We start from the raw sequence: 12,392 nt of genomic DNA, 5'->3' as shown, positions 1-12,392 counted from the left end.
CGGCGGTGCCGGCCCCCCGCCTCAGGGCCGCTCCCCGCCGGTGCAGCCCCCCCGGGCCATGGAGGAGGCCGTGCAGCCGCGGGGGGAGGAGGAGGCAGGGGAGGCGGAGGTCATGGAGGAGGACCGGGACCAGGACCGGGACCGGGACCGGGACCAGGAGGCGGCGGCGGCAGCGGAGGCCGAGCTGGCGCTGAACCCCTACGACGGGCTGCCCTTCTCGTCACGCTACTACGGGCTGCTGCGGCACCGCCGGGCACTGCCCGCCTGGGCTGCCAAGTACCGCTTCCTGGAGCGGCTGCAGGGAGCCCGCGGCATCGTGCTCGTGTCCGGGCCACCTGGCGCAGGCAAGAGCACCCAGGTGAGCCCGCGCGCCCGTCCTGACCAGCCCAGCGCCGTGCCCGGGGTCCCGAAGGGCTGTGCCGCGGCAGCTTCCCAGCGCTTGGGCCCACGGCAGAGCCCAGCACAGGTCCCATCCGCACCCTGCACAAGCACTCTGGCAGCGCAGGTCGTTGGCGCCTAGCCGGCGCCGCGCCCGCCTGGGCACCGTGCCAGCACCACGGCAGCCTCGCTCTGTGCCCAGCAGGCAGGCAGGTAGGGCGGGTGGAAGCTGCTGCATGCCCGAGTGCAGGGGGGAGCTGCGCCATGGTGGCCGGGAACTGGATCCGGGTCGGGCGGGGCACCACGGCTGGAGCAGCATGGAGCCGGCGTCCGGGACTTTGCCCCGGGCGAGGCGCTGGTGGCCGCCTGCACTGCGCTGAGCGGAGCTGCCTGCAGCTGTAGGCAATTGCCCTGGGTGCTGGGGCTCGCATCATGGCTTCCTTGTTTACACTGGGACATCCCCGCAGCCCTCCGTGGCATAACCCAGGGGGAGGGCAAGATCCCCCCTGACCCTGTGGGGGTGTGGCAGCCAGAGCCATGACCCTGCCGGGGTGGCTGCCTCCCTGCAGGTCCCGCAGTGGTGCGCGGAGTACGTGTTGTCGCAGCAGTTGGCGCACGGCCTGGTGGTCTGCGCCCAGCCCCATGGCCCAGCAGCCCTCAGCCTGGCGCTGCGCGTGGCCGATGAGATGGACCTCAACCTGGGGCACGAGGTCGGCTACTGCGTCGCCCATGACGACTGCTGCACCCCGGAGACGCTGCTCAGGTGGGAGCAATCCCCTGGGGCAGGGGCAGAGCGGCAGGGAGCATCCTGCTGCAGCCTGCCCCAGTGCACCCCACTCCTGCCCGGGCCCAGGCTGGGCGGTCACCAGCGCCACCCCCACTGCTAGGGGGAACAGAGGCAGGCAGGCCCCAGGGCCCCTCCTGAGCCCCGCTGGCACCCCTCACTCCCAGCCCACGGCACCTGAGCTGTGCCTGGTGCTGCAGGTTCTGCTCAGACGAGATGCTGCTGCGGGAGATGATGTCGGCACCACTGCTGCAGCGCTACGGGGTGGTGGTGCTGGACGAGGCACAGGAGCGCACGGTGCCCACGGATGTGCTGCTGGGGCTGCTCCAGGACGTGCAGCGCCAGCGCCCTGCGCTCCGCCTTGTCGTGATCACGGCACCCGCCCTCGAGCCACGGCTCCGCGACTTCCTCCGTGACCCCCCGCTGGTCTGGGTGCCGGCATCGCATCCCCCGTGCCCAGTCCTGTACCACGACCTGCCTGCCCACGCCCGAGTGGCAGCCGCCTGCCAGGCTGTGCTGGACCTGCACCAGCGCCAGGAGCCCGGTGACGTGCTGGTCTACGTGGCCAGCGAGCAGGTGGGTGGGGGCAGGACCCTCTTGCCGGGGTGCTGTTAGGACCTGGCAGGGTCCCTGGGGGTTGGGGGGTCCCTGGCAGGGAGCGGGTGCCATGGCCAATGCCCCCTGGCTCCCCCAGGAGATCGAGGAGTGCTGCGAGGCCCTGGAGGCCGCGGCCGCAGCGCTGCCTGCAGCACCAGGCCCGCTGCAGGTGCTGCCCCTGCACCCTGGCCTGGGGCGGGCAGCCCAGAAGGTCTACGCAGCGCCGGAGCCCAAGGAGGCGGGAGCAGGCCGGCCATGGCGGGCGATCGTCACCCACTGGCTTGCGGATTCCTCCTTCTCGCTGGACGCCGTGAGCCACGTCGTGGACACGGGGCTGGAGCTGCGCAGCGTGAGTGACCCTCGTCCCCTACAGACCCCTTGGCACCTTCCAGGCCGCCCTGTCCCTGCCTGGAGGGGAGAGGCCGGGCCCCCGGGGCCATGGCAGAGCTGCCTGCGGGGGGGAGCCGTGGGGCAGCCTCAGGCTCCAGCAGGGTGGGCTGAGTTGGGCGGGCCGTGCGGCACCGGGGGGTCAGTGCGGCTGTCTCCCCCAGGTCTACCACCCCTGGATCCGGGCCGAGGCCCAGGTGCTGCGACCCGTCAGCCAGAGCCAGGCAGAGTCGCGGCGGCAGCGGGCCACAGGTGGGAGGGAGCCCGGGGCGGCAGAGGGTTTCCGTAACGTCCCTGCCCATCTGGCCTGGCCGGGCACTCGGCTGCTCTCACCCCCCACGCCGGGCCAGGACCCCTTGCCTGCACCCCGGTCCCCCGTCAGCCCCGCCCTCTGCCCCACAGGCTTGTGCCTGCGCCTGTACCCGGAGGCCGAGGCGCAGCGCCTGCCGCCCTGCCCCGCGCCCCGGGTGGCCGAGGCCAACCTGAGCCGCCTCGTGCTGCTGCTCAAGCGCCTCGACATCGCTGACATGGGCCAGTGTGACTTCCTCGACCGGCCAGGTACCGCCTGCCCTGGGGAGCGCAGCGGGGTCCCGGGTGGCGCAAGCAGGGTAATAAGGTCCCAGGCGGATGGGGCCTGGGCGGCTGCAGCCTCAGCTGCCCCTGCCCCCCCAGCCCCTGAGGCGCTGATGCAGGCGCTGGAGGACCTGGACTACCTGGCCGCGCTGGACGACGACGGGAACCTGTCAGAGGTTGGCATCATCATGTCCGAGTTCCCGCTGGACCCGCCGCTGGCCAAAGCCCTGGTGGCTGCTTGCGAGTTCGACTGCGTGAACGAGATGCTGACGCTGGCCGCCATGCTCACAGGTGGGGCCGGGCCAGGTTGGGGCGGGGCTGCTTTGCCGGCGCCGCGCTGACCCTTCCCTGCCCCCTCAGCCGGGCCCTGCTTCCTGCCGGTGTCCCCACGCCTGGAGGAGGCCGTGGCCGCGCGGCGCCGGACACTGCTGCACCGCGACGGCGACCACTTCACCCTCATCAACATCTTCCACGCCTACCAGCAGCGTGAGTCTCGGCCCCGCGGCACCCCTGACCCCCTGCCTGCTGCCACGCCTTCCACCCCTGCCCGGACCCAGAAGCTTCCTCCTGCCCCGAGGCTGCGGGCCCTTTCTCCCAGGCCCTGAGGCTCCCTCCTGCTCCCTTCGAGGCTGCATGGGCACGGGCCGGCCTTGCCCGGGCCAGGTGCCAGAGGGAACTCGTGGAGCCCCCTGGCCCCAGCGGGGGTGGGGGGCAGCCAGCACCCCTGGGGAGGTGCACCCCACGCTGACACCGGTCTCCACAGACAGGGCGGATGAGGGCTGGTGCCGCAAGCAGGGGCTGAGCGCAGCAGTGCTGCAGCGAGCGGTGGCGCTGCGGGCCGAGCTGCTGGAGGCCATGCGGCGCATCGAGCTGCCCGTGTCCCCCCCGGCCTTCGGTGCCCCTGGCAACGTCTGCAACCTCCAACGCGCCCTTGTCTCCGGCTGCTTCCTCAAGGTGTGCCGGGGGGCAGCGTGAATGGGGGAGGTGTGGGCATCGAGGGGGGCAGCACAAGTGGGGCTGGGGATTGGTGTGGGGAGCGGGGACGCAGGCACGGCCAGGCCCCCTTGACCCCATGCTCCCCCCGGAAGGTGGCACGGGACCTGGACGGGGCCGGGAACTACGCGATGCTGACGCACCGGCACGTGGCCCAGCTGGCGCCCACGTGCTGCTACCGCCTGCGCCGCCCGCCCCCGCGCCCGCCGCCCTGGCTGCTCTTCCACGACTTCTGCATCTCCCAGGACAACTGCCTGCGCGTCGTCTCCGAGATCCAGCCCCGCCTGTGAGCTGCAGCCCCGCAGGGTGGGCAGCCGGTAGCCCGTGCTGGCCTCGGTGCCAGACCTGGGCTCACGTCCCTGTCCCCACCCCCACAGGCTGGCGGAACTGGCCCCCCAGTACTACCTGAGCAACCTGCCGCCCAGCGAGAGCCGCGACCTGCTCATGGAGCTGCGGGAGCAGCTGGCAGCTGAGGCGGCCGCGCCAGAGGCCGCTGAGCCGGCGCAGGAGGGGGCTGCAGGCACCCTGCAGGAGGACGATGACGGGGACCAGGATGTGTGCACGCTGCAGTGACCGAGAGCCGCTGGACCCTGGCCGGTGGCTGGCAGCTCGGGGCCGCTGTGTTGTGGGGGAGGACAGCCGGGACACGTCTGCGGCCGGAGCCCGGCCCCGTGGCGTGGCAGGGACTGAGGCTGAGGGCAGTGGCGGGCGGTGTCTGCTTGGTGCTGGGGCTGCCCCCTCGTCACGCCGCCTGGGGACAGGGACGGAGGCTGCCCCAGACACCGTGGGGTCGCGTGGTGCTGCTGGGGGTGTGGGCTCTGCGGGCCGTGCCCCGATCTGCGGGTCTGTTGTGGGGCTGGGGCCGCAGGGACGGGGAGGGGCCCAGCCAGAGGCCTCTCGTGTATAAAGTTTTTCTGTGACTTCAGTTTTCTGACTGCTCTTACTTGCTCCCCGACACGTGCGGCCCTGCTGGCCCCAGGCGTCGGGGGAGCCCAGGGTTGGTGGGGGGGCCAACCTGGGGCCATGATAACAAGTCTGGGGCTGGGGTCTGCTGGTGCCGAGGGGCGCGGGGCTGGGGCTGGGGCCCTTTGTGCCATGACTTTCAGCTCCTTTGGTAGGATCCCAAAACCAAGGGGCTGGCAGGGAGGTCACATCCAGTACCAGCCCTGCCCGGGGCAGGATCAGCCCCGTCCAAACCAGCCCAGACAAACCCCGTGTCTGACCTCAGAGCCACACGACAGTCGCCTCTGGCACAGCGCCAGGCTTCACTCCTGTCCCCAAGAAAGCAGGACCAAGGCCACTGGCGTCCTGCCCCTGCCATGGGGGTCACGGACACTGCAGGGAGCCCAGGCCCCCCGCTGCAGAGGAAGGGGAACCCCCCCAGTCTGCGCAGGGGCAAATCCCTTCCTGCCCCAGTGCAGCGCGGGGCTGAGCCTGGGCGCGGGGCCGAGACCCTCCAGCCGGGACCCTGCGGGGTCGATGTCGACAGCAGTGGAGCAGCCCAGCCCGGGCTCCGGCCCCAGCACTTCTGGGGGGCTCCAGCTGCCCCGGGGCAGGGGCAGCACGGCCGTCTGCGAGGCCTGCCACCGTTAGGTGCGTCGCTGGCTCCCTGCAGCCGGGACCCATGACTCAGGCCGGGGCTGCCTGCCCTTTCGGCAGGACTCCCCCGTGGAGCTGCTTTCCAGGGAACTGCAGGGGAAGCAGGCATGGGACTGTCCCTGCACAGGGGAAGCTGCGGGGGAGGCCGCGGTGATGGTGCTCGCAGCTGGCCACGGGCCACAGGCTGGGGGGGGCAGGCCTTGTTGCTGCCCGGGGGCCACAGGCTCCTTTGATGCTCTGGCAGCAGCTCGCTGCCCCCCTGGTGCCTGCCCTGCCCTGCCCCTCGCTCAGCCTGGGGGGCCACGAGGAGACTTTCTGGCCCTACCCTGGGGCTGAGGGTGCTGCCAGGCCTCGGGCCCCCCAGCATGACCATGGCTCTGACTCTGCTGAGCTCTTCGGGGCGTCCGGTGCCACCGTGGCCACGTGGGCTGTGGGGCCAGGCCAGGCCAGGACACCCAGGAGGCAGGCAGAGGAGGGTAGCGGCTGCCCATCTCGGGGTTATCGTAGCGCAGGGCCGGGCGCAGGTGGCGCTGGGGTCCATGCAGGAGACCTGCCCGGTGCAGCCCCCGGCCCTGGCTGCAACACGCTGGCCCTAACCGGGGGCAGCATATCCCAAGGTACTGTCATGCTGCGGCACCAAGGGGCAGGGCCAGGGCAGTCCTAGCGTGGTGCGAGACCGTGCTGCCAGGCACAGGTCTCCTCCTCCTCCTCCCTGACCCCAGATCTGGCCCCAGAGCTGCGTCTCCAGCCTGCAGGGCTCCCACGGCCCTGAGCCTGTGTTGCCAGGGAAGCATTTGCTGGTTCCCCGTGGCCAAATCTCTGGGCCTGCGGGTGCCCTGGGGGCCAGCAGCGAGGCCCTGTAGGGTGGAGCGGGTGCGCAGGGCCTGAGCCAGCATGCAGCCAGCGCAAGGCCTGAGCTGGACACCCAGGGGCCGACTGCAGCCACGCGGGTCCCGATGACCAGCCCCCTCCGCACCCCTTGTCTGGCCAGAGGCCAACTGATGCTGCCTGCCCTCGTGGTCCCCTGGCTGCGTTTGCAGCCTGCGCCCAGGATGGTGACAGGCTCTGGGGCAGCCGCACCGTAGCTTCCCACCGCGGCGGTGACATTTGGCTGCCGGTTTTCAATTCCCTTTGTGGTAGTTCCTGCCTCCCGTGCGGTTTCGCTGACGGCGTCTGTGTCGGCAGGTGGGTTCGCAGGAATGCTACAGCTCGCCCACCAGCTACGGCTACGACAGGGCCCAGGGCAGGGGTTGCGCCTGCTCACACACATGTATGTGCATGTGAACATAGGTCCATACATGTGTGTGCACATGTGCATGTGTATGTTTGCATGTGTGAGTATGTTCATGCCTGCATGCGCACATACATGCACGCACACATGTACGTGTTTGCACGCACATGCTTATCATGCTGTTTCCCACTTGCCTCTCCCCTCAGTGTCACAAGTGCCTCCCACAGCCGCCCCCCCCAGGGGGTCCCAGCTCAGCCAGCGGAGGGGGGGGTGTCACAGCTGGTTCAGCCCCTGCAGGATCAGGCTTGTCTGAACCAGCCCCAAGCACCCTCTCCAGCCTGTTCCCAACAGCAGGACCCCCCCCCGCACCAGCCTGTGGGGCCCCCAGCTCTGGCCCTGCCCCTAAGTTGTGCCTGACCCCAAGGACCTGCTCCACTCCCTACGTGGGCGACTGCCAGCGGCACCTTCACTGCCGGGTTTCCGTCAGGAGCTTTTTGACAGCCCAGATCAGCCCAGCCCCGGGCACCATGGGCATGCGGCCACCCCAAGAGCCTTTGCAGGGTGCAGCGGGGGCAGGACAACATCATCCCTGACTGAAGCTGAGCTGGTGCCTCCCCAGCTGGGCCCGTTCTCTGCCAGTATTGCACCTGCCCGCCCCAGGCCTGCCAGAGAGCAGCTGCCATCGCCCCTGCCCCTGCCCCTGCCCCTGCATGTCCAGGAGCTCCCTGCTGCCCTCTGACGCCAGGCCTACCCTACCCCAGCCCTTCACCCCAGGCCCCGTCCCAGCTGCCCCTGCCTCAGCGGGCCACGGCTCCCCGGGACACAAGCTGCGGGTCAGTGCAGCACCAAGGAGCTGGAGCGTGCCAGTGCCCGCGGCCTGCCAGAGTCCACATGAGGCCCGAGGGAGCCTGCTCCGGCATGGAGAGGCGTGGAGCCGTGGGGCAGATGCGGGCAGCAGAGGGTGGAAGAGACACCGAGACCTCCGGGGACCAGGGGAGTTCACTGCAGACGGGGTGAGGGCTCCTGCCCACACCTGGGCCCACCCGTGCATGACGCAGCCAGCCTGGGCCAGGGTGGGAGCAACGTGGGGGCTTTATCCCAGATTGACCACTCATCACTGAGTCTCTCACCTTGCCAGGGCCGTCGGCAGGCCCCTGGGATGGGTCTGCCCCCCACACGTGGGCCGGAGGAGACAGAAGTTTGTTCTTTTCATCCCTTTGGGCCTGTGAGTGAAGGGTTGAACATGGGCAGGAGCTGCAGGCCCTGCTGGGAGAGAGGAGATCGCCTCCCAGCAGGTGCCCAAAGCTCAGCGGTCAAAGCCCTGGGGCCAGTCCCAGCGGGTCGTGCTCGGGCCCTTCCAGAGCCACATCGGCAGGGGGGGCGAACCCGGCTCGAAGTCCAGAGGACCCTGCCAGCAGCACCAGCTCGGACGCGATGTCCTCAGGATGGGTGCAGCCCGACACTGCGGCCAACGAGGTAGAGCCCAGGGGACCCGGGGCCAAAGGCGACGCTGGAGCCTGGAGGGGAAGAAGACGGAGTTTGAGCTGCAAACACAGAAACCGCCACAGCAGCAGGGGCAGCTGGAGCGAGGCAAGGCTCTTCCCTACGAGCATTGCAGCGTTTGGAGGGGGCCAAAGGGGTCGACAAGGCCGTGTAAGGAAACGAGTGCTGGACCTGCCTCCGTTGCAGGGGAAGGCCCTTGAAGGTCATCCTCGTATGAGTTCAGGGCAGGGAGGACAAACCCGAGAGCGCCATCCCGGAGACATGAGCAGGTGAGAAGGGACTAGCTCCAGGGACAGCCATGCACAGGAGGGGCCACAAGTCAGGAGTGAAGACAGGGAAGGGGCTTTGGGTTCGGGAAAGGCCATGAAGGGAAGCAAACTTCAGGGCAGACCCTTCGGGGTGCTCCCAAGAGACTTCCCAGATGAAAGGACCCGGCCGGGAGGGGCACAGGGTCATGAGGCTCTCAATCAGGTCCTGAACCCTGCGTCGGTAGGGAATGACATAGAGGAAGTCCCCACGTAGAGAGATGCAGGGCCAGAAAAGGCAGAGAGAAAGGCTGGCAGGGGTGACCAAGAGCCAAAGGAAAGTGATGGAGTACCTGGTCAGGCCTGGGGGTCTGGCTCGGGGTCTGGAGGGAAGACGGTGACACCTGCTCTCCCCCCAGACCCAGGAGCAGACAGAGGGGCTGAGTTAGTAGTGGGAGGGACACTTCCATGCCCCCCGGGCCTGAATCCAGGGGTGGGTTGCTGGGCAAGCATGGGTCCAGGCAACTCCTTTGAGTGCGGAGAAGGAGCAGAGGGTCTGGGGAGCTCCCTGGTGCAGGGGGCTCCTGATCTGCCCCTCGCTGGACCCGTCGGGCTCCAAAGCACCTGAAAGGAGCTGGCTTGGACCATGCTCAGATCCTGTGCACCCAGCACACGCCCGGCTGGAAGCGCTGCCGGCAGCCGCGCGGTGCCACAGGAGCCCACGGGGGGGCTTCCTTCCAGGAGTGAGGGGTGCGAGGCCTCGGAGCTGGAGGAGGGTGAACAGGAGGGGAATACTCCTTCAGCAGGACACAGCTTCCCATACCGAGAGAACCTGTGGGAGTCAATGGCCAGCTCCTGCGCTGGGGGAGACCGGGTGCTGGTCTTGATCCCAGTGAGAGCGGACGAGCCGCAAGCAGCCTGGAGAGGCCGTGTCCTGTCAAACATCGGCTGCCAGATGTGAGAGGCGTGGCAGTTACCTGGCCGTGGCCCAGCTGTGGTGCTTCCCAGGTAAACATGATGAAACCTTGCTATGCCCAGGCTGCTGCGGCCGGGCCCCTCTGCCAGGACACGGGGCGAGGACAGCAGCTGCAGGATGGAGGGGAAGGGCCATGGGCACGGTCGCAGCACAGTGGGCAGCAGGGCAGAGAGGCGCTTGCTGCCAGTGCCCCCTGTTCTCCAGTCGGCCAGGCCAAGTTACAAGTGCCCATCACCAAATAAATCCAGGGGACCCCCCCACCCAGCCAGGCATATTCCAGGGGTTCCTGGAGAGCCTTGGAGAAGGAGGTGCAGGAGATGCTGGTGATTAAACCACCTTGAAGCTGTGGTCTTTCCCAGCAGTGCCGGTTCCACAGCCTGATTGGCGAGGGGTCCGAATCTGAGTGCAGTCCCAGCTGGTTGCATGCCCTGTGCCCTGGGGGATGAGCATCTCCATAAGGTCAGGGAGCAAAGGCCTCACCATGAAGAGGGAGACATGCCGGGCAGGAGCGGCACAGGTAACATACTGGACACGGGTGGGGTTGGGGACTGAGTGCCAGGACCCAGCAAAGATTGATGCCATCCAAAATTGCCCAATCCCAAACACCAGAAGCAAAGTGCCATGTTTTATGGGAGCAGTGGGATTTTACAGGGGGTTTGAGCCGGGCTTGAGCTCCACTGCAGCCCCCTTGGCAGACCTGCCTGGGAAGGGCATGCCAGACGGGGGCACTGGGCCAGGATGTGCCAGCACACCCGACCAGTTAAACAAGGCTTTGGTGAGCGAACCCTGACGGGGGCCCGGACTTTTCTGCACCCTTCCCTGGGTTTGCAACGGCTTCGTATGCTGGCTTAGGGCCTGACTTGAAGCAGCAGGAGGCCCAGCGAGCGCTCCAGCCAGGGCTGAATAGTCAAGGGGAAGCCGCAATGCCACGTTGAAAGAGTGACCGCTGGCGTGTGGCTGCGGGGCGAAGCCCCAGCGAGAGGAGACGGATGGGGGACCCTGACCCGTGGGGGCTGCAGCAGAGAGGCCTGGAGCTGTGGGGCAGAGGCGATGGGCCGAGGGTGGCAGAGGGACCAGGGGAGTTGGCTCCAGACAGGGAGTGAGGGGTCCTGCCGGTGCACGATGCAGCCGGCCCTGGCCGGGGTGTCAGCAGGTCGTGTTCAACCCTCCCGTCCTGCCCCGTCTTCCCTGGTCCCTGGCAGCGCCCCGGATGATTGGAGTCAGGGCGGGGGTTATCCTAGATGTAGCCGTCCTGTCCCTTGTGCCCGCTGGCCGTGGCCACCGCAGGGAGAACAGGCATCACAGTGCCCAAATCTTCCCCACCCAGCCGCTGCCTGACGTCTCCTTGAACTGAACCCCTCCAGTGATGGAGAGTCCCCCCACCCCCGGCCTCTCTCCCACTGCCTCCCAGGAAAGTTTTTCCTGAAACCCAGTCTGACTTGAGCCAAGGGCCTGTCTCAGCCAGGGTCCACGCAGTGCCCGGCACATTGGGGTCTGGTCTTGCCTGGCCAGCACGGCCTGGGCAGCAAGGCCCCTTGGGCTGGGGTGGGTAGGTCCCTGTGGCTCCGGCTGTGGCAGGATTTGGCCTGGTGCTACCTTTCCCTTTCTGAGAAGTGCTGGCAACCGCAGTTTCCTCACTTCTCCTTTCAGTTCCACCCCTGGGGCTGCCCCAGCACCGCCAGCCCCTATATAGTCTGTCCCAGGGTCACCGCGCCGCCACGGCCGCCCAGCACTCGCCGCGCCCAGCCGGCAGCAGCATGGAGTGGAGCCCCCTCGAGGTAGGGACGGAGCCACCGCGGGGCTGGGCCCAGGTGGGGGGTCGGGGGGGAATGGCTCTCCCAGTCGGGGAGCTGCCAGGGTGGGGGCTGGAGACCTGCCCTGGGGGAGCCCTGGGTCTGCGGGACAGGCCGTCCGGGCAGTGCCGTGACTGCCCACAGGCCCCAGGGGCAGGGCAGGCCAGGCCCAGCCTCTCCCACAGGCGCACTGCGGCCATCCGCCCCCCTCCAGTCCATCTGTCGCCCCCCACCCCAGATGCCCAGCACTGGCTGCCTGCCCTGCAGCTGGGCCTTTGTGCCCCCGGCCCCTCCTAACAGGCGCCTGTCCCAGCACCCAGCCCTCCCTGTCCCATGGCACCTGCACCAGCGAAGTCCGCTCGCTGCCCCCCGGCCCATCCCGCTGGGAGCCGCTCTGCACCCCCGCGCCCGGCGGGCTCCCCGCGGCGGGTCTGAGTCCCGCTGTGGGCTGCGTGGCTCTGACTCCATCCCCGTCCCAGGTGCTGGTGCTGGCTGCCCTGCTTGGCGCGCTCTGCCCAGCCCCTGCCGCCACCCTGACCGGCTTCCCCACCAAGCGTGAGTCCTGCAGCCACGGGGCAGGGCGGGGGCGGGGGCCGGGCCGGGGCAGGGCAGGGGCAGAAGGGGGAGCAAGGGATGCAGGCACTGGGCACACCGGGGCCGGGGGGCCTGGGCGGCCCTGTAGGCACGCAGAGCGGGGACCTGGCCACCAGCCCGGTGTGAGCAGTGAGTGCCCCCAGTCAAGGTTGGGGACCGCGACGAGGACGTGGTGCTGAGCTGCAAGGGACCAGCACCACCCGAGACCTGGCAGCTGAACGGGGACCCAGACCCCATGGTGGAGCTGGTGCCAGCTGGGCTGGAGCTCACCATCGTGGGGCTGGACCTGCCGGCCACCGGCAACTACACATGCTGGGCCCATGGCCGCCTGCTCGACGCCACCTTCCTGGCCATGCGCAGCCCCCTGGGTCACCTCATCCACCAGCACTCAGGTGCGTTGGGGGGGATGGTGGGGCCGTGTCTCCAGAGAGCTGGGGGCCTGGGCTGCGGTCTAGGACTGGGGGGTCTGGGGGAGGCTGAGCAAGTGCCTGAGGCTGGGGGGATCTAGAGCTGAGACACATAGTGGGATCTGGCTGGAGGGGGGTGAAGCTGGGGATGTCTAGGGCTGGGGGTCTGGGGATAAGGGGGTCCAGAGCTGGAGCTGCTGGTGCCTGGGACTGGTGGGGGGCTGGGGCTAGGGATGTCCAGGGCTGGGGGCATCCAGGGTCGAGTCCAAGGCTGGGAGCTGGGGGGTGTGGGGCGGGTCACCCCAGGGCTGCGCTCACCCCTCACCGCCCCC

The 12,392-nt window shown here is 68.9% G+C and overlaps 1 protein-coding gene across 1 annotated transcript; it reads left to right on the top strand.

Moving 5' to 3' along the window:
* Positions 1-19: 19 nt before the first annotated feature.
* On the top strand, positions 20-4,604 carry DQX1 (DEAQ-box RNA dependent ATPase 1). The gene is made up of 11 exons (XM_019556511.1): positions 20-358; positions 948-1,141; positions 1,363-1,738; positions 1,857-2,108; positions 2,311-2,398; positions 2,549-2,704; positions 2,819-3,010; positions 3,080-3,205; positions 3,483-3,673; positions 3,808-3,998; positions 4,090-4,604. Exons 1-11 carry the CDS (start codon positions 59-61, stop codon positions 4,283-4,285), a joined length of 2,262 nt encoding a protein of 753 aa, XP_019412056.1. The 5' UTR covers positions 20-58; the 3' UTR covers positions 4,286-4,604.
* The last annotated feature ends 7,788 nt before the right edge of the window (positions 4,605-12,392 follow it).

Source organism: Crocodylus porosus, unplaced genomic scaffold (assembly GCF_001723895.1).
Source record: "Crocodylus porosus isolate Cpor-Errol unplaced genomic scaffold, CroPor_comp1, whole genome shotgun sequence".
In the NCBI taxonomy this organism is placed as follows: Eukaryota; Metazoa; Chordata; order Crocodylia; family Crocodylidae; genus Crocodylus; species Crocodylus porosus.
The sequence above is the reverse complement of the archived record's forward strand: the minus strand, read 5'-3'. Positions and strand labels throughout refer to the sequence as shown.